Here is a 27935-nt window from a genome sequence, read left to right as displayed (position 1 = left end):
ACACTGACCTGTTATATTGATTAGACATCTGACTGGTTCTACATCAACAGAGAAACAAGACACAGTCTACACTGACCTGCTATATTGATCAGACATCTGACTGGTTCTACATCAACAGAGGAACAGGATGCAGTCTACACTGACCTGCTATATTGATAAGACATCTGATTGGTTCTACATCAACAGAGGAACAAGACACAGTCTACACTGACCTGCTATGATAAGACATCTGACTGGTTCTACATCAACAGAGAAAGAAGTCACAGTCTACACTGACCTGCTATATTGATAAGACATCTGACTGGTTCCCTGTGAGGTGGAAGCTTCTTCACGAGAGAAATATTAGCATCCTCTCCTTTCACCTGCTGTATTGTATATACAGCTGAAAGTATAGTAACTTACATATGTATTTTCATCTTTTTTCAACCTTTGACTGATGCTGGTGACTTCTCTTGTTTCTAAAGTGTTGCTATAGTTTTTGTAGTTTATGCTAAATGTGTGTTCCCATTTTTAGAATTATTTTGCCCTTTAAACTTTGCAAATAATGGCAAATATCACTGTCAATATTACAGTAACACATGTACCAGGCTTTAAAGGTGTTTTTTTCTTCGTCTTCTCCGTTTCTGTACCAGTTTAATATAACACAAAATATGGCACTATTTAATGTTTCATTAGGACAAAACATAGTGAATTTTAAAGACAAAATAAATGAATTATACTTTTGATGGGTATTTATTCCTGGATTGCTGCAACCATGAAAATTAGTCCTCTAAAAAATTAAATTGATAATGGTGTTCAAAAGTCAGAAAAAGAATCATGAAAGGAAATATGAAAGAAGTTTCATACAGCTACAGATATATATCTTTAGTGATTTTACAGCATCTTTGAGCTGAAATGAAACCTACCTAAATATTTATCCATGGAAGCGACAATTCTTTCATTTCTTATTGTAATCATCTTACTAATGTCACCTGGAAAATAGTAACAATGTACATATTGTATGTTTTTCATCTAGGGCCAATCAGTGAAATAACTTCTTGTGGAATACATGTGCCGTTGGCATAATAAGAAACAACATAAATTTCATCAGTGCTAGAAAACTCCAAATAACACACTGAGATGTACGATGACTCTTGTGCTGTAAACAAAGTCTAACAAACTACATATGATGAACATTACGCATTATTAATTTTCTTAACTTTCAATGTACGGTTTTGTCTGTTCTGTGTTCAACATCATTTTCCAACTACACAGTATTTCAGTTATGTAATGGTGTGCAGTTAACCTAGCCATCCCCCTTGATTCTGTTCCAGTACTTATGTTCTCTGTAAGTAACTGCCAATTTCCACCCAAAAAAATCAGAGGTGGAGGACAGTGATTTCAGACACAATGTCTTTAGCAAATTGGCAAAGAGTACATAAGAGGGTACACTGACAATGTATGGTACTTAGACCCTAGAATGGCCACCAGTTTTGTCAAGAAAGGTAGCTCTTACAAAAATTTGAAACCGTCAAAGAAAAATGCTTACTTTCAGTTTCCTCAGGTAGGTAGGATGCTAGGAGTTGACCTTTCTTTGACCAGAGACATACAACTTCTCCTCCAGAACAGAAACTTCCATTGACACCAAATAACAGCAAACACTGAAATATTTTTTCTCTCTATTTTATATTTTTGTCTTCTTGAGTTTAAAGCTTCACAATTCAGGAGGGACTGAACATTTTCAATATTCTCAATATTTGATATTCACAGATGTATTTTTTTTTTTATTTGCAAATGGAGTGAGCATTTTCAATAAGTATTTTTAATATTCACAGATCAAGTTAAATTTTTCATTATTCCCAATGTTCACAAATGGGGTGAAAATTTTCACTATTATCAATTTTCAATATTCACAGATTGAGTGAAAATTTCAATATTCTTAATTTCAATTTTTCAATAAATGGAGTGAAAATTTTCACTCTTCTTTCTCAGTATTTTCAATATTCACAAATGGAGTGAAAATCTTCAACATTCTCAATATTCAATATTTAAAATATATAGTTATTTTTTCAATGTTCTGATGGTGTTAAAATCTTCACACATTCTTAATATTCACAGATGGAGTGACTGTTCAATATTCGAAATGTTTACTATTCACAGATGTAATGAAAATTTTCACAATCTGACATCACTGTGTAGTTCACCGACATACATGTCAAAAAAAGATGCGAAGAGAAACTGGTTAGATAACAAAAGAATACTGATGCAAAAAGTTTCATTCATAATTTAATGGCTATTGAGATGTAGTAGTGGTCACATTAAATTCCTATCATCTGCCATAGGAAAAAACTTATTTCAGAAAATATCCAACCTTTACTGAGGACTCATGTTGAGTGAGAACATTCAGACAATCACCGGTATCCACATCCCATATCTGAAAATATTTATATTTATTTCATATTTTTCAGTAATTCAATAAAATATTATGGTAGATTACCTTTGTACTTTCAAAGTTTAAGACAGAGAGATTATCAAAATGACACCTTCACTATTAAGGAATCACACTTGAATGAGAAAGAGCACAACTTGTAAATACAACAATATAAGCACAATGGCTCAAGTTTTGGGATCTCTTGAAACATGAGAATTTTGCTCATCCCTTGACCTTGAGTAATCTGTGTTTTATTTTTATTTTTTATTTTGTTGAGTTTAAGGTCACACAGACACAATCATAGATTATAAGGTAACTTTCCAGCTATTCATGGTGGAGGAAGACCCTAGGTGCCCCTCCGGCCATTATTTCATCATCAGTGGTGATGGTGGTGGTGGGGATTAAAGGGTGGGGGTGGGGGTGGGGGTCCAAAATAGTCCTTCTATATGAAAAATACTACAAGTTTCCTATATAAGCCCAATCCTTGTGTTTCTCTGCAGGTATGTCACTGACCATTACAAACATCCGGGTCATGTTCACAACCAATTGAAATCATATCACTGTTGCCATTGCACCTAAACTTTGACTTATATAACAACTTTACCCTGTCATTAATCTAGGTAAACAAAATTAGTCTTGTTCAAAGTTGCGCGATTAAAGAAAATTACCCTGATTTGTTTATCTGAAGATCCCGTGACCAATTGTTTTGGATTGTCTCCCTTTGAGCAAAGGTTTAACATACATGTAATAGGTCTGGTGTGTCCACTCAAGGTGACCAGCTTGTATCCAAACTGTATATCCCAAACAACAGCTAGGTTATCATCTGCTGCAGACACACATCTTAAATATATAAAACATTAGATACACTCAATTTATTGGCACAGCATGACACAATTGCTTCTATTCATTGGATCAAAGCTTATTCAAAGCTTTCTAACATTCCATTTGGCTATCAAAATTTTTAGTGAGATTTCTGTAGACCTGCATATTTTTATGAGACTTCAGATCTTTCATCTAGCTGATTCAGAATCTTACTGCACCTTTCTGAATCTTACTGCACCTTTACCAATCTTACTGCACCTTTTGTATGCAACTGCATCGTTTAGAATCTTACTGCACCATTTTTTAACCTCATTGCACCTTTCATAATTTTACTGCACCTTTCGCAATCTTACTGTAATGTTTAGAATCTTATGTACTGCACCGTTTAGAATATTACTGCACCTTGTTAAAACCTTACTGCACCTTTCATAATCTAACATCACCTTTTTAGAATCTTATTACACCTTTTATAATTTTAATGTACCTTTTTTTTAGAATAAATCTACAATTTTTAGAAAGTTACTGCACCTTTTAGGATCTATCCTGAGTAAAAGTCGTACAATATCATTGTGCTGCTCTAGAAACAGAAGTTCTGTAAATGGGTTGTAAGGCTGAAATTCTGATATCTCATCCACTACTTCGACTTTCTGAAATGGAATTATTTTGCATAAGTTATCAGTGAATATTTGCATAAGTTATCAGTGAATATTTACATATGTTATCAGTGAATATTTACATAAGTTATCAGTGAATATTTACATATGTTATCAATGAATATTAACATAAGTTATCAGTGAATATTAGCATAAGTTATCAGTGAATACTTGCATAAGTTATCAGTGAATATTTGCATAAGTTATCAGTGAATATTTACATAAGTTATTGGTGAATATTTACATAAGTTATTGGTGAATATTAGCAAAAGCAATGGCACAGGTTATAAATATTGAAAAATTAAAATAAAGATACATGTATTACGTCTTATCAACTATATCTAGTTCCGGAAGTGATGTAATAAAGAATAACTATAAATATTACAGAATAATGATAATGATATAACCTTGACTTGCATTTATTTTTTGTCATCATTATCATGTTGATATCATAAAATACTGAATCTTTCTTTGATTCTTTGTGTTTCAGGGTTTCTCCAGCATTCAGTATTTCTATTTGTTACTTACCTTTTAAGTGTCTTTATCATATGATTATTTCGTCCAAGATGACTTGATCATGAACTCAAACAAGAGGACCATGATGGTCCTGAATCGCTCACCTCTTCCCACATGACCCAGTTTTGAGTATGACGTCGTTTTTTTCTATTATTTGACATAGTGACCTACTTTCTGAGCTCATGTGACCCAGTTTTGAACTTGACCTAGATATCATCAAGATAAAAATTCTGACCAATTTTCATGAAGATCTATTGAAAAATATGGTCTCTAGAGAGGTCACAACGTTTTTCTATTATTTGACCTACTGACCTAGTTTTCGAAGGTACGTGACCCTGTTTTGAATTTTACCTATATATCATCAAGGTGAACATTCTCACTAATTTTCATGAAGATCTCATGAAAAATATGGCCTCTAGAGAGGTCACAAGGTTTTTCAATTTTTATACCTACTGGCCTAGTTTTTGACCGCACATGACCCAGTTTCAAAACTGACCTAGATATCATCAAGGTGAACATTCAGATCAATTTTCATGAAGATCCATTGAAAAATATGGCCTCTAGAGAGGTCAAAAGATTTTTCCGCAGTTGACCCAGTTTCAAACTTGACCTAGATATCATCAAGGTGAACATTCAAGGGTATGGCCTCTAGAGAGGTCACAAGGTTTTTCTATTTTTAGACCTACTGACCTAGTTTTTGACCGCACATGACTCTGATTCGGTCTTGACCTAGATATCATCAAGATAAGCATTCAGACCAACTTTCATACAGATCCCATGAAAAATATGGCCTTTAGAGAGGTCACAAGGTTTTTCTATTATTTGACCTACTGACCTAGTTTTTGAGGGCACGTGGCCCACTTTCGAACTTGACCTAGATATCATCAAGATGAACATTCTGACCAACTTTCATACAGATCCCATGAAAAGTATGGCCTCTAGAGAGGTCACAATGTTTTTCTATTATTTGACCTACTGACCTAGGTTTTAAAGGCACGTGACCCACTTTCGAACTTGACCTAGATATCATCAAGGTGAACATTCTGACCAATTTTCATGAAGATCTCATGAAATATATGGCCTCTAGAGAGGTCACAAGGTTTTCCTATTTTTAGACCTACTGACCTAGTTTTTGACCGCACGTGACCCAGTTTCGAACCTGACCTAGATATCATCAAGATGAACATTCAGACCAACTTTCATACAGATCCAGTGAAAAATATGGCCTTTAGAGAGGTCACAAGGTTTTTCTATTATTTGACCTACTGACCTAGTTTTTGACCCCACATGACCCATTTTCGAACTTGACCTAGATATCATCAAGATGAACATTCAGACCAACTTTCATACAGATCCCATGAAAAATATGGTCTTTAGAGAGGTCACAAGGTTTCTCTATTATTTGACCTACTGACCTAGTTTTTGAAGGCACGTGACCCAGTTTCGAACTTGACCTAGATATCATCAAGGTGAACGTTCTAACCAATTTTCATGAAGATCTTTTGAAATATATGGCCTCTAGAGAGGTCACAAGGTTTTTCTATTTTTAGACCTACTGACCTAGCTTTTGATGGCACGTGACCCAGTTTCGAACTTGACCTAGATATTATCAAGGTGAACATTCTGACCAATTTTCATGAAGTTCTTATGAAATATATGGTCTCTAGAGAGGTCACAAGGTTTTTCTATTTTTAGACCTACTGACCTAGTTTTTGACCGCACATGACCCAGTTTCGAACTTGACCTAGATATCATCAAGATGAACATTCTGACCAACTTTCATAAAGATCCCATGAAAAATGTGACCTCTAGAGTGGTCACAAGCAAAAGTTTACGGACTGACGCACGCACGCACGGACGACGGACGCTGCGCGATCACAAAAGCTCACCTTGTCACTTTGTGACAGGTGAGCTAAAAATCAAGATTGTTGTTTTTGAAAAGACCATACATCTCCTAAAGCTAAACATTTAAGTCAGGTTTCTTTTATGAACAAAACATGGTAGTAAATGTTCACTTATTACATAGAAACATACTAAAAATTATGAATGGTGCTACATGTATATAGATTTTATGTATAAAAATCAAAAGGCTATAACTCTAAAATTATTCAAATGTAAAATCAATAATGTGCAAAAAGGCTTGCTACTGATCATGTCTATGAAGTTTCATTCAAATACCACCAACAGCACAGGAGAAGTAATCAGGACAAATTTTATTAAAAAATGACATATAAGGGGCAATAACTCTAACTCCACATCCAAACAGGAAGTTTCAGTTATATGCATTACTTGACTTTATATGAACCACTCCTGTGAAGTTTCATTGGAATCTTAAAAGAAGTTTTGGAGAGTAAGGGTGGACAAGAATCACTACATAGAATTCATGTATAAAAATGAAGGAGCCATAACTCTGCAGTTGAAAATCATCTAACCATACAACCAGTAATATAAGGATAACAGCTTGGTACTGAACATTTCTTTGGAGAAGAAGTAGAAGAAACTTTATTTAAAATGACCTTTAGCCAGCCATTAATCTGCAAAAAATAACCTCGATAATAACAAACATAACAAACTTCATACCAATGGCTCCTGTGAATGTTCAATAAAATTGAGCCAGTGGTTATTGAGTAGTGCGAACAAAAATCTCTAAACAGACTTTTTTGTATAATAACCAAAGGACCTCAACTCAGTTAAAATACATTCAACCTTAATAAACCACATGCTACTAGCACAACAAACCTTAGTATTGATCATTCTAAGAAGTTCCAATTAAATCCCACTAAGTGAATGGGAGAAGTATTCCTGATAAATTCTATAAAAACAATTATTAATCAGAGGCAAAAAGTAATCCAAGTTGGATGTGCTGATGACATGCACAACTAAGCTTTATACAAATCACTGCTGTGAAGTTTCATTGAAATCCATGGTTAAGCTAAATGCGGACAGAAGTAAGGGTGTAACGATATATCGAAATTTGCTGTATTACGATGCATAAGTCTGGTGATACACGTATCGTATCATAGGCCTGTTTCACGATACAGTGAAAAGTAGAAACATTGAATGAAAACTTTCATACAATCAATGTTAAAGATAGTAGCTAAACAAATGTATCATTTCTAACAGTTTCTTTCACTTTTAAGCAAAATTTCAAATACTTTCCAAGTGTAGGAACATGGTTTTTTTTCATTTTGTCAATGAATGCTTACTTATGATAAAGTACTCAATTTGTATCACGATATGTACCGTTTCATCTATAACCCGATATGTATTTTATTTTGAGACTAGCATATCGTTACACCCCTAGACAGAAGGCAAAGACAGTATGTCTCCGATTAAATACACAGACATATTAATTAAAACAATTAGCAGATAAAAGTTTCTTTTACATACTGATTTACTCCCGCCTCTCTCAGTTCCACTCCATAGTCTCTTAAATACAGACATTTCCAAGCCTCAGATGAATCAAAATAATCTGAAATTTCAAATTACAAGCAAGGACTTAAATAAACTGCATATTGAGAACTACAAGTTTCTGTACAAAATTTAAGTAGGTGGAGTAAATTAAAATTGTGGAGTGTTCTGGCAGTGTAAAAGACATAACAAAGACCTGTATAATGACAATGAGCTCAACTATCAGCTTTTGCTTTTCCCCACTCTCAGAGTTGGGAGGCCTGACCTCTATTGACCCCCATTACTCCTACGCCTATGAAAATGATGTGGCCACCAACATCGATGAAAGGGTGACAACAAAAGCTCTTACATTTAATAATACTTGAAAAAATTCAAACAGTTGATCTAACTCCTGGCTACTCCTATCACGCCTATTGCGGTGTGTCTTTCGGCAAGGCACTTTATCACAATTGCCTCAGCTGACCTAGCTGTAAATGGGTACCAGCAAATTGCTGAGGTAAAGGTTTAATTGGTTTTAACTGTGCTCTTAAAATAGGGTCACTCAAAAGCTCTATAGAGCAGCTTATGTTCATTGTTTCACAAAGCGATGTTAAATTTTACCTTCACCTTTAAAAATGGTCTTGTTGACACCCTTTCTTGGCACTCAGTATATAAATGGGGTCATCCCAGCTGGAAAAATAAAAACTGGTACATATCTTTTCCTAGATGCCTTGCTTGTCAAACAAACATTTTGCAACTCACTATATGTTGTTCTTTAGTTGTTAATTTTAATTATGTGTACTTTTTTACCTTAAAGTTAGAGTCATTAAAATGATTTATGTCTCATTTCAACTGTGAATAGTCAGTACTCACAATATACATAACTAGTACCAACGACTGAAAGTAGAATAGCTTACTTATCTATTTCATTAAAACAATTTCAATGGAGTTAAAAAACACTGTTCTACAAAATTAACCTTTACCCTGCTAAATTTCTAAAATGGACTATTTTGTCATTCAATTTGGGCAATGCTATTTATTATTCAAAGGGGTGTCCACTGAAAAATTACTGACTGAATAGCATGATAGGCTGTCGGTCTGCACTGATCGCAAAGGATTGTCCCTGCATGTTAGTTTACAAAGTCTGTACATGTAGAATGGCAACTTAAATAAACTAGATGCCACCGGGCAACATGTCAAGCCCGCCAGCTGTCAAAAGGACTAGGAGTTGCACATGACACCCTGTCTCATTGAGACAAAGATTCATGCCAAATAAAAATCCTTACCAGTAGAGATAGGTCAAAATACACCTCAAAATTGGATGTAACATGTATATTGTACTACAGAAAAGTGGTCTTGATTTTTCCGTACGACCAGTAATAAAAAAGTTACAATATAAGCTATTTATAGTAACAACAAAGAGAAGTAATTCTAAGTTCTTGCACATGACACTCCGTCTCATGATGGTGAACAATTGTGCCAAGTTACATCAAAATCCCTCCATGCATGAAAAAGAAATGCTCTGGACAGTCATTCTTGTATCTGACCTTTGACCTCTAAGTGTGACCTTGACCTTAGACCCAGAGTCCTGGTTTTTGCGCAGGACACTCCGTCACATGGTTGTGAACATTTGTGCCAAGTTATATCAAAATCCTTCCATGCATGAAGAAGAAATGCTCCGGACAAAGCCATTATTGAATTTAACCTTTGACCTCCAGGTGTGACCTTGATCTTTAAGATAGGAACCTGCGGTTTGCGCATGACACTCCGTCGCACTGAGGTTAACATTCATGCCAAATATAAACCAGATTGCTCCATGCATGTCAAAGTTATGGTCCGGACAAACAAATCCGGACAGACACACGCACATACACCAAACAGCCATTTGGACAATTTTGTATTCGCTTCCGCAAGCAGGCTCCACAAAAATCGAATCTGAAATCCGAGCTGTTTGTTACCAAGGATGACAAAATGTCTGACAAAATAAATACACCCAACCAACGTGTCTCCTCAATTACGTATCCGATTCCGAATTTCAACATACCCGTTTACACGGTAACTTATGGAATTGGCAGTAACTAATTAACAAATTTGAGTGATGACATGTTTTTGTAAAAAAAAAATCATATCTTAGTGTATAAAATAACACATAAAAAAAAAATAAAAAAATAAATGTCCTTACACTGACAACAAATTATTCCTAAAAACAAAAGGACCAAAACAAAAAGATAATCAAACCCGGAAGTGATTTCTAACCGGTGTCGAAGTAAATGTCGTTGGAAATATTTTGAGACAAATTTGAATACATGTTTAAGAACAATAAGTATATTTCTTCATGACAGGTAAATATATATGACTTTAACGACAAAATGCTTTTGGCATGCGATGTCATTCCATAATTACTGCTAAATATAAGATTTTCACGAAATGTACCAGTGTACTTGTGTAAAGATAAAAAATGATGGGGCTAATTAATCCTACGTTAGAGTGAACAGTCGAATATTATTATCTAATATTCACGGTATTATCTAATATTCACGGACAAAAAGTGATATTGACCGAGGTAAAATGTTCTGTCACCAGATAATGAATTTATGTTGACATTATAAAGCATGAAATTACCCTAGTCCAACTAATTTGATGGATCCCATGAAATATTGAGATAATTTTTTCATAATTGGGCAATATCCCCACTCGCGTCAAACACTCGAAAGACCAAAATAGTTGAAACAATTTCCGATGAAGTTTTCATCGCTGCCGACGCTTTACATGCTTTAGGTTTAGATGCCGATTATTTCACGATTTGGCCATAAATTCAAATAAAACTTGGCAGTGGCTAGGTAGCCGGTTCCGGCTACCTAGACCAAAGGTCTACGTAGCCGGTTCCGGCTACCTAGACTAAAGGTCTAGGTAGCCGGTTCTATTATATATGTACATATCATATATGAACACAGAAGTCAAGGTAGCCGGCTTTAATAAACTTTGTTATAAAGGATCATTATATAAGTTAAATAAATTTACAATTTTGTGACTTTTGTGTGAAAAATATGTGATTTACCTGTTTATTTCGCCGTATTTACGCACTCATATGATATCGGCCGATATTATGTTATGTTATCATTAAATGATCAAAGTGTCGTTATCGTCGTCGGCGTGTTTAAAGGGCATGTTTATTAATTGAGTACATTCTAACATAACAAAATTTCCGCCAATATGATATAAGTGCGTAAATACGGCAAATTAACAGGTATTTAACACAACTAATAAACAATAAATCACAAGAAATGTATTTTATTTAACTAATATAATGATCCTTATAATCCTTTATAGATACAATTTATTAAAGCCGGCTACCTTTACTTACATGTTTCATATACGATATGTATATAGAGACGGCTACCTAGACCTTTAATCTAGGTAGCCGGAACCGGCTACGTAGACTAAAGGTCTAGGTAGCCGGAACCGGCTACCTAGCCACTGCCATAAAACTTACATGTATCAAAAGGGGATTCAATTCCTCATTGATTTATGTAAAAATTATCAAATAATATCCAAAATTACAAACTTCCTGGTGATTTAAACACATGTATGTACTGTACACAATTAATGTTTAGTGTATACACGCCAATATATGCGCAAGCGATAAAACCAATAACTGTACCTGACTGTTTACTGTGATTCATCCTCCATTATTTTGGTCCTTCAAAGTATTGACATTAGATTTCCAGTCACAAATATAAAACAATCTGAACGTTGATCTTTTTATGCCCCCCTTCAAAGAAGAAGGGGTATATTGTTTTGCAGATGTCAGTCGGTCTGTAGGTCGGTTGGTCGGTCTGTATGTAGACCAATCCGTTTACGGATGATAACTCGAAAACGCTTGGGCCTAGGATCATGAAAGTTGATAAGGAGGTTGGTCATCACTAGCAGATGACCCCTATTGATTTTGAGATCAGTATGTCAAAGATCAAGGTCACAGTGACCCAGAACAGTTAAACGTTTTCCGGGCGCTTGGGCCTAGAATCATGAAAATTGATAGGGAGGTTGGTTATCACCGACAGATGACCCCTATTGATTTTGAGATAAGTAGGTCAAAGTTCAAGGTCACATTGGCCAGGAACAGTTAAACGGTTTCCGGACGATAACTCATGAACGCTTGGGCCAAGGATCATGAAAGTTGATAGAGAGGTTAATTATGGCCAGTAGATGACCCCTATTGATTTTGAAATCAGTAGGTCAAAGGTCAAGGTTACAGTGCCTCGCAACAGTTAAACCGTTTCCAGATGATAACTTAAGAACGCCTGGGCCTAGGATCACGAAACTTGATAGGGAGATTGGTCATGACCCCTACAGATTTTGAGGTCAGTAGGCCAAAGGTCAAGGTGACATTGATCCAGAACAATTAAACCCTTTCCGGACGATAACTTGAGAACGCTTGGGTCTAGGATCACGAAACTTAATAGGGAGGCTTATCATGACCAGCAGATGACCAGTTGATTTTGAGGTATTAGGTCAAAGGTCAAGGTCTCATTGAACCAGAACAGTAGAACTTTTGTTTACAGTGAGCAAATAATTTCTGTTCCTTGTGCAATTACTGAATGCATCAAGGGGGGCATTTCGTGTTCTACAAGCTCTTGTTTTAATGTTTATTTTCGAGATTTGTTTCTGCAATTTAATCTCATCTACAGTCCGTTGTGTATTGAAACCGGTGTTGTGGTAGTTATCCCCTCACATCTGTTCATAGATTTTAAGTATATTATTTAAAATTCAATTGTGTGTTAATTATTTAGCAGTGTAACGATACAATATACATCAGGATACAGATGCAGATGCAATGATACGTACATATCGCAATACAAATTGAGTAACATAATTAAGTCAGCATTTTTATGAAAAAATGAAAAAATAAATGATGTTCCTACACTTGAAAAGTACTTGAAATTTTGCATTAAAGTTAAAACTATTATAAATGATACATTTGTTTTGTTACTATCTTTAAGACTGATTGTCAATGATTCTACTTTTTACTGTTTTTACTGTATCATGAAATAGGTCTGATACGATACGCATATTGCCAGACTAATGTATCGTGATATTGTGAATTTCGATATATCATTACACCCTTAGTTATATTCAACTCATTTGAGATTTCTACATGAATATTAGTGTTTAATTTATTGGAGCAGGTTAATCTGACCAATACTTTATGACTTTTTAGCTCACCTGTCACAAAGTGACAAGGTGAGCTTTTGTGATCGCGCGGTGTCCGTCGTCCGTCGTCCGTCCGTGCGTCCGTGCGTCCGTCCGTAAACTTTTGCTTGAGGTCACATTTTTCATGGGATCTTTATGAAAGTTGGTCAGAATGTTCATCTTGATGATATCTAGGTCAAGTTCGAAACTAAGTCACGTGCCATCAAAAACTAGGTCAGTAGGTCTAAAAATAGAAAAACCTTGTGACCTCTCTAGAGGCCATATATTTCAAAAGATCTTCATGAAAATTAGTCAGAATGTTCACCTTGATGATATCTAGGTCAAGTTCGAAACTGGGTCACGTGCCATCAAAAAATAGGTCAGTAGGTCTAAAAATAGAAAAACCTTGTGACCTCTCTAGAGGCCATATATTTCATATGATCTTCATGAAAATTGGTCAGAACGTTCACCTTGATGATATCTAGGTCAAGTTCGAAAGTGGGTCACATGCCATCAAAAACTAGGTCAGTAGGTCAAATAATAGAAAAACCTTGTGACCTCTCTAAAGGCCATATTTTTCATGGGATCTGTATGAAAGTTGGTCTGAACGTTCATCTTGATGATATCTAGGTCAAGTTCGAAACTGGGTCACGTGCGGTCAAAAACTAGGTCAGTAGGTCTAAAAATAGAAAAACCTTGTGACCTCTCTAGAGGCCATATATTTCATGAGATCTTCATGAAAATAAGTCAGAATGTTCACCTTGATGATATCTAGGTCAGGTTTGAAAGTGGGTCACGTGCCTTCAAAAACTAGGTCAGTAGGTCAAATAATAGAAAAACCTTGTGACCTCTCTAGAGGCCATATTTTTCATGGGATCTGTATGAAAGTTGGTCTGAATGATCATCTTGATGATATCTAGATCAAGTTCGAAAGTGGGTCACGTGCCTTCAAAAACTAGGTCAGTAGGTCAAATAATAGAAAAACCTTGTGACCTCTCTAGAGGCCATACTTGTGAATGGATCTCCATAAAAATTGGTCAGAATGTTCACCTTGATGATATCTAGGTCAGGATCGAAACTGGGTCACGTGCCTTAAAAAACTAGGTCAGTAGGTCAAATAATAAAAAAATCTTTTGACCTCTCTTGAGGCCATACTTTTCATGGGATCTGTATGAAAGTTGGTCTGAATGTTTGTATTGATGATATCTAGGTCAAGTTCGAAACTGGGACAACTGCGGTCAAAAACTAGGTCAGTAGGTCTAAAATTATTAAAATCTTTTGACCTCTCTAGAGGCCATATTTTTCAATGGATCTTCATGAAAATTGATCTGAATGTTCACCTTGATGATATCTAGGTCAGGTTCGAAACTGGGTCACGTGCGGTCAAAAACTAGGCCAGTAGGTATAAAAATAGAAAAACCTTGTGACCTCTCTAGAGGCCATATTTTTCATGAGATCTTCATGAAAATTAGTGAGAATGTTCACCTTGATGATATCTAGGTAAAGTTCAAAACAGGGTCACGTACCTTCGAAAACTAGGTCAATAGGTCAAATAATAGAAAAACCTTGTGACCTCTCTAGAGACCATATTTTTCAATGGATTTTCATGAAAATTGGTCAGAATTTTTATCTTGATAATATCTAGGTCAGGTTCAAAACTGGGTCACATGAGCTCAAAAACTAGGTCACTATGTCAAATAATAGAAAAAACGACGTCATACTCAAAACTGTGTCATGTGGGAAGAGGTGAGCGATTCAGGACCATCATGGTCCTCTTGTTTAAATATTGTAATGTCTTCGTTTTCCTAACAGTAAAATGCTGATACTGGTTAAGCTAAGAGGAATAGGATTGTAAAATTAGGCATACCAATTAGCCCTTACCCTGCTAAGTTTCTGTAATGAACTTGTCCATCTTTCAGTTTGGACAGTACCATTAACTGTTCAAAGGGGTGCTTACCAAAAAGGTACTGACTGAATGGCAAACAGTGCAGACCATGATCAGACTGCACGGATGTGCAGGCTGATCTTGGTCTGCACTGGTCGCAAAGGCAGAATCACTTACCACCAGCAGGCTAAGGGTTAGCCGAACGAATAAGGCTACCTATTAACATGGTTCTTATGCTTTGTTTTATTTAAAGCATCCAGCACCATCTACTTTATATGTGATTGAAAGCTTTTCATAATTATCTTGTAAATGGCAATGTTTCATAAAAGAAAATTTTCAATCATATTAATTGCCCTACTTTTTACAGCCAAAAAAAATAGGACGTTTTGATGCAGTGTGATAACTACTGACTGTTGTTGCCCTGTCAGAGATGACAGAGATGAGGTGTAAGAGGGATGATAACTACAAAAATCCAATCGTAAAATAAACAATTTTGATTAAGCCAATCAATGTAAGGCTACCAGACATTATGAAACACTCCTACAACCAAGAAGTCTAAATAATAGGACGTTTAGAACCTGCATGATAATTTTAACTGTCAAAATTGACAGATGAGGCATTAGAGGGTTGGCAACTACAACATGTACTAAAAATCAGATCATAAAATAAGCCATCCCAATTTATAAGCTAAATGAGTAAAACTAGAGGGATGGTAACTATAAAATTGCAGTCCATACCAATAAGCCAAGCAAGTAAGGCAGTATATAATAATACACGACAGTCACAAAAATGCCCATAATATTATAAGCCTTGCACAGAAGCTTGACTTATGTTGGTTCTTTGATATTAACACATTGACTTTGTTCAAAATAAGGAATCAGTGTACTTCCAGTATTATCAGACTGTTATCTTCATATCAAAATTCATTAGTTTTTATAAATGATGAATGATTATTCATGGATGGTGTTATATATGGATGATGAGGATAATGATGGTAAATGATGATTGAAGGTGATTATGATGATGAATAATTGAACAGTGCTGATAAAAGAATGTATACTGAGGAATGATGATAAATATAAGGTTAGATGATGATGAATGTTAATGTTGATGTTAAATGGTATTGAAAATTGTAAATGATATAGATATTGCTGATAAATGATGATGATAATGGTGATGCATAATGATGAATAATGATGATTAATATCAATTGTTAATGACAATGGTGATAAAGATGAATGATGATGATGTTGGTGACAAAAAATGATGATGCCATGAGTGATGATGATGATGATGATTATAATAAATAATATGATTTTAAATGATGAATATTTTGTAATGAATGATAATTGTAGATGAATGAAAATAATGATGCTGATGAGTGATAAATAATGTTGTTAATGATAATGTTGCTGACGTATGATGTGTAGTAATGATTAAATATGATGAATGATGATAATAATGACATTTGGGTGATGAATTATGATGGTGAATAATATGCATAATTATGAGAGTTATTTGTGGAAAAAAATAGGATACTTGTACTTGGAAATTCACATAAATGAAGCTCTTTAAAATGTGTGTGTGGGGGGGGGGGGGAATCATGGAATATAACATAATTGTATTTTGCTTTGTCAGTCCTGGTCTGAACAAGTAGAATACTATTCATTTATGCTTCCTTTATAATTATGAAATATATCTAATTTCAGACTGTCTCTGGAATATGACAAGAATATAATAGAACCATGATGAAAGGATTTTACGACTGAAATAAAATAAAAATGTTCATTAAGATTGAAGATGTGAGCAAACAACTGTCTACGTCCCAACAAGCAGGAAGGTAGATAGAACACAATACCTGCATGAAAACATACTTTTACACTGTTAGACATGAATCAAAATGGTAACCAAAATGCATATACTTTTGACTTCTTTATTCTGTTTGAGGAAAATAACGGCCAAGATACAAGGTACGCTGACAAGATTGTAGAATATTTGGAAAGTGAACATAATTTAAAGGGATATATGGAGACTCGGAATGGCACACCAGGACAGAGTGTTTTCAAAAATTTTGAGTATGCCTTGAAGAATTCAAGATTTGTTCTTCTGTTAATTTCTATGGAGTCTATAAAGGATGGATGGTGGGATAAACAGATGGAAACAACATTGTATCACCACATTAACAGTGTTCGCCAGGATAGAGTTGTACCAATTTACCTTCCAGATCTGAATATTGATGACTTGCCAATGGCTCTTAGTATATTCACTGGAGTGCATTATGCCGATGACCCAAAAAGTCAGTTTTGGAGAAAACTTTCACGAGTTTTTGAGTGATCAATGATGAGTATGTTCAACTAATTGTTCAAAATTTGAAACTGAGAGCAAATTTCTTTGGTTGTGACAGCTCATTGGACAAAACATTTGGATGATAACATGTCAGAGTATTATATGCCTCTATGCTTAATGATATTTTGTTCCTTTTCTGTTTAGAATAAGTTTTACAGCGAAGAATCCCACTGGTAGATGTTCGAACCTTTAGCCAGCTGGCGGCAAGTTATTCTGCCTTTGCGACCAGTACAGACCAAGATCAATCATGGTCTGCACTGTTCGCTATTCAGTCAGAAAATTTTCAGTGCACATCCTTTTGAATAATAAATGGTATTGGCCAAATTGAATGATGGACCATTCCATTTTAGAAATTTAGCAGGCTAAGTGTTAAAGTTGTTTGTCTGGTGATGTACGTTACAATATCCCATTTTATCGTTTGTCACGCTTTTACTCCAGCTAAACTGTCTCCATTATAAATATCTATATTTTGAAGTCATTATTCACTTCTTCAGCTATAGCGCTATTGGTTACGGAGACGGGAAAATGTCTTTATTGCCGCGGCGGTCCAGGGTTCGATTCCCGACGCGGTCATCTTTTTTTCTTGATTTGGAATTTTTAAGATATTTTAGAAACAAAAATTCATATTCTAATGTTCATAATATGACCAAACTTCAATTTGAAAGAAAGATTATTTTTTTAGCCAAATCTGGAAGTCAGTGCCTTTAACAGTATTATTTTAGATGTGGTAGTTTATTTTTATATGTGATATAAAGTACAACTAAATTCCTTATGTCTAATATATATTTTTAGCTCCCCGAAGTGGAAGCATATAGTCACCTCTTCATCTTTTCTCTGTCCATCCTGCAATTCTTGTCCGTAGTATTTCTGAACAACCAGTTTGGAACTTAGCGAAATTCATAGGAAGCTTCACTGTCAAGAGGACATGAGCACTTTATCTCCATGTTACGTTCGGATGAATTTTCAATGAGTTACTGCGCTTTGATTATTCTACATTAGTATATTAAAGTACCATTTCTTGTCTGCAGTATTCCTCAACAACCACTTGCTGGAATTTAGTTAACTTTCACAGGAAGCTTCACTATCAAGAGGAGATGCACATATCTTCTTGTTTCGGTCCTTTGATTTTCACTGAGTTATTTTCCTTTGATTATTTAAGTAAGAAATAATGTACAGAAAAACCAAGTTTTAAAATTATAATTATTAATACACGGAAAGAGGTTATTCGTCTGCGAAATAATTTCACAAAGGTGTAGCCCGAGTGAATTATTCTGGTGCCTTATAACCGATTTTGAGTGTACTGATTTAGGTAGAACACGATTTTGCTATACATTATTTCGATTCTAATATGCCCTTAATCTAAAACAGTAGATAAAATATAGTAGTGCTCTTTCTTGGTCGCAACAAAAACATTGAAGTCATTGCATGTTAATGTGACGTCATTTTAGCATAAGTGGGTTTTAACAGAATTAGAATATAGAATACTATAGTACCATTTCTTGTTTGTAGTATTCCTCAGCAGCCGCTTTCTGGAATTCATGGAAACTTTGTACGAAGCTTCATTTACTAGATGAGTTGGGCATATTTTCTTCATATTCTGGTTGGATGATTTTTAGCTTGACTATACGAAGTATGGGGAGATGTCCGACTTGACCCGGCATTGGCGTCCTTTACCTTCTGCACCTTGGTTAAAGTTTTGATGCACTTTTTCTTTATCTCTGTAATTACTTGACAGATTTGTTTCAAACTTAAAATAGTTATTCCTCATCATCACCCACATCATATGACACAAGGGGCATAATTCTTGCACCAATATTTCACTTAGAATTTTAGGTTAAAGTTTTGGTGCACTTTCACACAATCTCAGTTATTACTAAATGGATTTGATTCTAGCTTAAAATAGGTGTTCCACATCATCTACCACATCATATGACACAAGGTCCATAACTCTAACTCTGGCACCAATTTTTCATGAATTATGCCCCTTTTTACTTAGAATTTTAGGTTAATTTTGATGTATTTTCACTATATCTGTGTTTTTACAAAAGGGATTTGATTCAAACTTAAAATAATTGTTCAGCATCATCACCTACATCATTTGACACAAGGGCAATAACTTTGAAACCTATATTTAATGAGTTATCCACCTTTTTTACTTAAAATTTCAGGTTAAAGTTTTGATGCACTTACACTCTATCTTTATTATTACCAAACAGATTTGATTCAAACTTTAAACATCATCACCCACATCAAATGACAAAAGGACAATAACTCTCACACCAATACTTTATGAATTATCCCCCTTTTTACTTAACATTTCAGGTTAAAGTTTTGATGCACTTTCACTGCATCTCTGTTATTTCCAAACAGATTTGATTCATACTTAAAATCTTTGTACAATATCACCACCCACATCATATGACACAAGGGCCGTAACTCTTGCACCAATATTTCATGACTTATGCCCCCTTTTTACTTAGCATTTCAGTTTTATTGTCGTGCACTTTCACTATGTCTTTGTTATAATCAGATGGACATGTTCATTAGGCATAAAAAACTTATTTGTTTCCAGTAACATGCTCAAAATAATTAGGGTAGGTAGATGAGTAAAATTTTTTTTTTGTGGAATATTTTTTATTAAGTGGGACTTTTCGGAAATCATTTTTGCGTCAGTAAGTTGATTTCTAACATCACTGACCATGTTTAAAGCATAAAAAGTGCAGTTTTGTAACCTTTCGTTAAAAAGTTGAAAAAAGATTTCTCCAAGGCCATAAAAACATTTAGGGTCGGGTCAGAAATTTAGGGTAGGTCGGGATACCGGGAACAAACAATTTTTTTACGCCTCATAGAAATTTAGCAGGGTAAGGGTTAAGTAATAAGTTATTACTTAACACTTACCCTGCTAAATTTCTATAATGAACTTGTCCATCTTTCAATTTGGACAGTGCCATTAACTGTTAAGGGGATGCTTATCAAAAAGATACTGACTGAATGGCCTACAGTGCAGATCATGATCAGACTGCATGGATCTACACTGGTCACAAAGGCAGAATCAATCGTGTCCAGCATGAAAAGGATTAATGAATTTGATTAGATTTTAAATAAGTTCTTCCACATCATCCTCATCATATGGCACAAGGTCATTAACTGGTGGAAATATTTCATAAATTATATCCCTTTTTTGCTTAGAATTTTAGTTTAATTTTGATGCTTTTCCGCCATATCTCTATTGTTACTAAATGGATTTCATTAAACGGAAAATGATTGTTCCACATCTTCATCCACATAATACAACACAAGGTCCATTATGCTGGCACCAATATGTTATGAGGTATGCCCCCTTTTTACTAAAAGAATTGGAAGTGATTATTCTTACGGTCCCGTAGGAATAGCCTCGCAGGCTATTCTTACGACTCTCCCATAAGAATAGTGAAAAGCTTGCAGGTGGTTATTCCTATGGCAGTTTTGTACTACAATACATTGTACTGAAGTCATTCAACTGATATATTTTCAACTTGGTCATTGTGTTACAAATAAAATGTCAGGTCTGAATTGATGCAAACATATCAAGCTGATGTGTGACAAACGTCAAGTATAAAACTAAATTAAAGGGCAATAAACATCTTTAGAGTGGTAAGAGACTGTTTGTACTGTTGTGAAAAACTTGCATGTATGTACACGAAACATAGATCAATAATACTCTAACTGGTTTAGTTGAAAACACTTGGTCAATATTTTTTAGTGTTTCAATATTAATAACGTATGTATTTACATCTACAGTACAACTGTACAACCAACAATCGTTTTCTGATTTATTTAGAAGATAAATTTCTGTTAAATAAGTATTTTACACTTAAGATAAATTTGTTGTATTAAAATTGTCTGTTTATGTAACAAATGGAAGTAATAAAATGTGTTATACCATGGAGGTAATATAGAGATTTTACCTCCATGGTTATACTAGGGGAAATAACTTCCCTTTTTTGTTTTTTGTCTTCTCTGGTTTCCATACCTCATGTTTTTATTTCGATGTAAATGAGATGTGAAACCAAAATTTGTAGTCCTGTTTGGCGCCATATAACCTATACTGTGTTGGTGCGCCGTAAAACCCAAATAAATAAATAAATTGTCTTCTCTGGATTTCTTACAGAAAAGCAAAGAAATTGGGTGAAATTTTATCAGTCGAATAAATTCAGTACGATGTGTAACACAAAACTGCCGTAGGAATAACCACCTGCGGGCTTTTCATAATTCGTACGGGAGAGCCGTAGGAATAGCCAGCGGCGGGCTTTTCACTATTCTTATGGGAGAGCCATAAGAATAGCCTGGGAGGCTATTCCTACGGGACCGTAAGAATAGCCACTTCCAATAGAATTTCAGGTTCAAGTTGTAATACACTTTTGCTCTGTCTCAGTTATTACTTAAAAATAGTTGTTCCACATTATTAGTCAAATGATATGACACATGGTGTATTACTTTTGCAGAAGTTTTCCATGAAATATGTCCCTTTTATACTTATTTAATGTTTTGATACACTTTATTTCTATTATTACTAAATCCATTTGACACAGACTTAAGCTATCTCCCAATATCCACATTTGAGTGATTAAACACTCCAGTGACAGCTCCGGCTTCCTTAGATGTGCATAATTTCACTATCCAGCACTGAAATACTCAAGCGCGCTGTCTCCTGTGACAGCTCTTGTTGAAGCTAGTACTTGAGTTAACTGTCATCAAAAAAAACTGATCTCATACGCCTTATTGCATATCAGTGCATTACGTCACTTTTTCCATTCATCATCCAAGGTCGACAGATCTCCACAATTTTCGGCCTTGTTTGAATACTTGTACTAGTTTGTTAATTGTCAATGCAGCATATTTATTGCTAATTTTATGTATGTTTTAATTGAAATTTTGTGCCTGTCATAATAATATTGAATCATGATTATCTCTTGTTTGAGCATTTTTTCCCAAAATTGATATTGCTCATTGTAACTAAGTGATCTTTTATTTTATTTAGTATTGCTTTTCCTTTTACGTATTGAATTTATGGAAAGAACCTTCACAGTTCATTCCATACATTTTAGATTTATGAGTTATCCTATTTAAAATTATGTTGAAAAATGTTACTGTAAAGAAAGAAAGTATATATGTTCTGATTTAAAGTGTTTTGCTTTTGTTTTCATCTCTTGTCATCCCTTGTCTGTACATCTGTCCATCATAGCTGTCTATACATCCAAATTTGTGTTGAGCATATCACCCAGAGTCATCAAACTTCCAGGTTTGTCATTCAGCATGCGAAGTTGTGCACCTGGTGTTTAAATTTGGATTATGCAGAGTTATGGCTCTTGATTTACTGGTAGTCAAAATAATGCATTAAAGGCATAAAAGTTCCCCCCATGTATTTCAAAAGGTACTTTACATAGAATTGTAAAAAAAGAGGATTGCTATATAGCGTGTGAAGTTTTGCACCTGGTGTTCTGTTTGGAATTACACTCGGCCAGAACAGAGTTATGGTCCTTGACACGTAAAGTGCTTAAAAGTTTGTGTTGCATATATTTTTAAAATAATTCAGCTAGTGTCATGAAACCATATACAGTGGCAGCAAGTGGGGGCACCAGTTTTCTAGGAGCACACATCTAGCTTTCCCTATTAAACAAAAATGACTGAAAGAGTGAATTTAATATGAAACAAAATCGCTGTTACTATGTCATAGTGTCAGACATCATTGTTGCTCACTGAGAATGAATAAGACACAAAAAGTCAAATGAGCTGCACCATGGGAAAACCAGCATAGTGCATTTGCGACCAGCATGGATCCAGACCAGCCTGCGCATCCGCCCAGTCTGGTCAGGATCCATGCTGTTCGCTAACGGTTTCTCTAATTGCAACATGCTTTGAAATCAAACAGCATGGATTTCACAATGTCTGAGTTACGGCCTACACAAAGTCTAAAATGACTTTTGACCCTTAAAATGACATAGACCTTTGAGATAGGGACTTGGAATTTGCACACGACACTCAGTGACACTGAAGCAAACATTCCTGCCCCAAAAATCCTGCTGCATGCATAAAATGTTACGGCTCGGACAAACCAAAAAATGATCTTTGACCCCAAAATGTGACCTTGATCCTTTTACTAGTAAAAGGGGCGACCTTGAGTATGCGTGTGCTATTCCGTCTTTGAGGCAAACATTTCTGCCAAACAAAATTAAGCATGTCAAAAGTTGATTCAAACAGGCTCTAAAATAACTTTTGACCTAAGTGCGACCCTGACCTAGATGCAGAGGCTTGAAATTTGTGTGCGACACTCCCCGTTTGTGGCAAATTTTTCTGACATATAAAAAGAATATTGCTCCACTCGTATTGTTACAACCCGGATAAGATTTACATGATTTTTGACCTTTAAGTGCGTCTTTGACCTTTCAGATACGGACTTATTGTTTGTGCCAACAATCCGTTATTTCTGCCAAAAATGAACAAGACTGCGTCATGCTTGTCAAAGTTGTTGTGTCGACAAAAAGCAAACCACAAATGGCCTGACTAGGAAAACAAAATACATGTAGCTTCTTTTTATTGCCACACTAAACGCTACAAGATACTGGGCGTAAAAACGGGATAGGGGGCGGAGGAAGAGAGAGTTATGCACCCTTGTCAATTAGCAAAAGACCCCTTTATAGAAAGATATTATGTTTAGATGGTACCAGTGTATAGTTATGCACTTGGCTATATATTCTACAATTAGACTGCCCTGAAAAGAATTTATTTAAATCCACTAATTTACAGGTGATCCTCATATTCTTTGCCAAGTGTTTAAATGTATATGGGAAGGTAGTACGCCGTGTTAATTGTCAAATGCTCAATGAAAATTCTTAGTGCATATGCTATTCACCAAATACTTAATGTCAAATATTGACTAACATACTTTAATTGTCAAATGATTAATTCCATTAAATTGTTAACTGCTTAATTTGAAACCTTACTATTTTCAAGGGAGACAATTTTGCCAGTAAGCCAGCAGATTGGCTTAGATTTCTGATGCCAAATCCTTCCTCAAATAAAGAGCTGAATATATCAGTGGATAAATGAATCATTCAGTCATTGACTTTCGTTTGATAACGTTGTCTACCAAATTCCTTTAAGCCATGTTGATTTTTAAACAAGAAATACATGTATATTTGAAAAAGATATTCGGCGTTGTTGGGGATTTAATGTATTGAAAATGTTGGACAAAGAAGTATAATAAAGTCATTCTTTCATACTTTCTTGTAATGTCCTCTTTAACCATGTGAAGTTATAACTGTTTCGTGTGACACTCCATCACTCCAAATGCATTACTTCCTGAAAAATTATGACTCTCTACAAAAGTACGAATATTCCTGTGCAATTTTGAATTAAAACTGCATTTCTGACACTTTTCAGCAGGACGGCATTTTGTGATTCAAAGTCATTTCAAACACTTGCATTAATTACTACCAGTTTAATCAAGCAATGGATACATAACAGAGGTTACGTAGATAGCTGAGCTCGCCGCGACCGTCAACTACACTATACATAAACAGTAATACAAATTTTGAATTTCAAGATTCGTGTACTAAAAAAACAATCATCATTCAGGTAAAACTTCAAATTTACGTATATAGATATCCTTTCTACATCTTTTGTGCTTTTCCGATAAACGTCATTAGAGACGGCATCTACTGTATCTATGTTATAATCTGTTGAAGTATAACGAAACTTTATAATATTATTAATTTCAGCCAGTTAAAAGTTTGCATGAATTCATTTCTGTCCAGTCCCGCTGTTTTTATTGGTCGAAGAATTATGAATCTATAACTTCTATTGGTTCCTTTGTCAAAAGTTGGCTAAGACAGCTACGCCGAAAAAAGTGGCCGCCGGGGGCAGGAGATTAGTTTTCAGAAGTTCACATCGAAGCTCTAGGGTAGAGCAGAGACCGAACCCACTTGAACGGTACAAGTAAGTACACAAATCGTAGCCTCCCTGTTGAAGAGATGAACTCTGCAAACCCCACGGCGAGGTAGGGTTTACTGGTTTCTTGCTTTTCATCACAGCGCTCAATGTTCAGGTAAAAAAGTTTTACATATTTCCAGGTTGGTCGGTTACTTTACTGGTGGGAGTAAGTATCATTTATACAACAGCCTACCCTTTCCTAGAGCTTCGATGTGAACTTACCACAGCTACATGGAGAGTTTTTTCCAAAGAAATGTCCCTGGATGATCCTTATGCTAAATTCCTCCAAGTCATAATGATTAGCTTAAAATGTGGTCGCTAGGGTGCGGGGCTAGTTTTCTCTGCATGGCCATATGGAAATACTTTAAAAATCTCCTCTGAAACCACTTCCGATTCCAAAATAATTTCACTGAAATGTACCTGGAGTTAATCTGGTTCACTTTCTTTAATGGTACCCATCACAATGGCTTCCCATTACGTACTTTTTAGAAGTTCGCAGGGGACCAGTCTAACCTGGAGTGACCCTCTAACAAAGTCGTTCAAGTCGTGTTGAATTGTTTGTAAAGCGTTGTGATTTTGTTATATTATACAAAACATAAATATACGTAATATTTAGTGCGTCAACTTTCTTTGAGATTAAATGGCGGTTCAAACTGCGTATGACATTAACTTCGAAAGTATTGAAAGTGTAATACTATCAGACGAGAACTTCAAACAAGAAGAAGAAGAAAAAAGAGAACAAATTACAAAACGTGCAAGTTTGCATTGCAAGATTTCGAAACGTTAGTTAGTTACATTTAGAACTGAATGGTGCAGTTATGACACTCCTGTTCTTATTACACACTCAATTAAAATGCATATGCCAATGCTGGATGTTTATCTTCTATGAAATTTGAAGGAGCTTAGTGATGTGATATGAAACTCAGACTTTGCAAAGACAAGTTCGTTGGCGTGACAAATACCTACTATCATTGTATTTTGTACAATTTGTAAATTCACCATAGTTGAGAAAAATGATCTAAATTAAATGTCCCGCTAGTTGCACAATTCATTTGTGAATTGTTTATGATTTTCAGACCAAAGTATATTGTTTTCAATGGGTTTCGTTTATTTAAGAAATAATTTATAGCAAAAGAGTGTTTTAACATTATTTATGCACGATGGGCAGTTATACGTCGGGCGTAATAAATTATTTGTATGACGTACTACTGCCCGAGTGTATAAATAGTGTTAAAACACTGTTTTGCTATACATTATTTCGATTCTAATTTGCTGTTAATCTGAAACAGTAGATAAAATATAGAAGCGCTCTTTCTTGGTCGCAACAAAAACTTTGACCTCACTGCACGTTAACATGACGTCATTCTAGCGTGAGTGTTTTAACAGAGACAAGCATATTAGAATTTGGATTAAACGTTCAACAGACGTCTAACTGCAACGGAATGGTGGCAATGACTTTTGCAATAAAGGTTTATATTACGTACTAGTTTTTACTCCCCATGAAGTTACAATGGCAACGGAAACGTCAATAGTTTTCCATCCAAGATTACGTCATAATTTCACGAGTCGTGTGTGGAGAACAAATTCATAACATTTATATATATAGATACATTTGTTATAAAAGCATCGCGAAATACGTACTCGTTCTGTAGCGGAATAATATTGCGCATTATTTTCGCTGCAAAATTCGTGCACATTTCTAATAATCTATGAATATACAAAACTCTAGAAATAAATATCCATCTCAGTCAAGCAGAATAGTTTATTCATTGACTTTTGCAGAAATCAGCTTATTTTGAATATACTTTAGTCTTTTATTCCAATTATGAAAATAAACGGCCAATTACAGCCTTTCCCCAGATGAAAATAAGCCAACTTTGAAAGACAATCAGGGTAATATCCTTCTGTTCTACATTTAAAACGCAACAAGGTTCCACTTTAATGACTAAGAGCTATTATATGAGCCGCGCCATGAGAAAACCAACATAGTGGCTTTGCGACCAGCATGGATCCAGACCAGCCTGCGCATCAGCGCAGTCTGGTCAGGATCCATGCTGTTCGCTTTCAAAGCCTATTGCCATTAGAGAAACTGTTAGCGAACAGCATGGGTCATGACCAGACTGCGCGGATGCGCAGGCTGGTCTGGATCCATGCTGGTCGCAAAGCCACTATGTTGGTTTTCTCATGGCACGACTCATATATGAAACACTTCTTTTGTCTTCTACACTTTTGCTGAAGCTAATAGCAGTTTGTTACGAAGGGAGAGAAAATAATGAACAAATTATCGTGATTTACTTTGACAGTAATATAATCTCAAATATGTTGAACAAATTAAAGATTTTTTTTCCAGATTCTGTGCAGGTTAGCTCAATTCTGAGAAACATTAAGGCATACTATGGAAAAGATGTTACAGAAATGTCAAATTCTCAACATCAAATCAAGGCAATGGCTTTGTAATGATATCTGCAATTTCCATTCGATTTCGTATATAAAGTATGTGAATTTCAGAATTTCTTGCTACCAAAAGCCACAAAGCGCAAAGAAAATACGCACAAGCAGGACAAAACGGATCTTTTACATTTATTCTACAAACAACCTCTTCAGAAAATTTTCATTAAAATGTAATTACTTAGTCTGTATTTGACATAGAAACCAAACTAAGCTAACAAAAAACTATCAAGTAATTATAACCGACACGTCAGGATTACACCGCCCTTTACTAAGAAAGAGTAAATAAAAACAATTGTACTGA

General features: G+C 35.1%; 1 protein-coding gene and 1 long non-coding RNA gene across 5 annotated transcripts in view; one reads left to right on the top strand and one right to left on the bottom strand.

Annotated features, from left to right (window-relative positions):
* LOC123522935 (WD repeat-containing protein 41-like) overlaps positions 1-11303 on the bottom strand; it is a 31349-nt gene extending 20046 nt beyond the window's left edge. For 2 of the 4 annotated variants that reach the window (XM_045300470.2, XM_045300471.2), the window contains exons 1-9: positions 9974-10050; positions 8419-8481; positions 7792-7873; positions 3761-3879; positions 3079-3250; positions 2351-2413; positions 1529-1640; positions 906-971; positions 278-382 (exon numbers count right to left, since the gene is read on the bottom strand). In XM_045300470.2, the coding sequence (XP_045156405.2) occupies positions 278-382; positions 906-971; positions 1529-1640; positions 2351-2413; positions 3079-3250; positions 3761-3879; positions 7792-7845 (691 nt within the window). In that variant the 5' untranslated portion in view covers positions 7846-7873; positions 8419-8481; positions 9974-10050. Of the gene's footprint in view, positions 1-277; positions 383-905; positions 972-1528; positions 1641-2350; positions 2414-3078; positions 3251-3760; positions 3880-7791; positions 7874-8418; positions 8482-9973; positions 10051-11284 lie in introns of those variants that run through there. The other 2 variants (XM_053549484.1, XM_045300472.2) reach the window with 2 other exon arrangements.
* LOC123522936 (uncharacterized) lies at positions 10036-22380 on the top strand. Its single transcript, XR_006681018.2, has 2 exons — positions 10036-10133; positions 16576-22380. It is a non-coding gene; the product is annotated as an uncharacterized LOC123522936 (long non-coding RNA).
* The last annotated feature ends 5555 nt before the right edge of the window (positions 22381-27935 follow it).

Source organism: Mercenaria mercenaria, chromosome 8, assembly GCF_021730395.1.
Source record: "Mercenaria mercenaria strain notata chromosome 8, MADL_Memer_1, whole genome shotgun sequence".
Lineage (NCBI taxonomy): Eukaryota > Metazoa > Mollusca > Bivalvia > Venerida > Veneridae > Mercenaria > Mercenaria mercenaria.
Note: the sequence above shows the minus strand (reverse complement) of the source record. Positions and strands in the feature narration are given on the sequence as shown.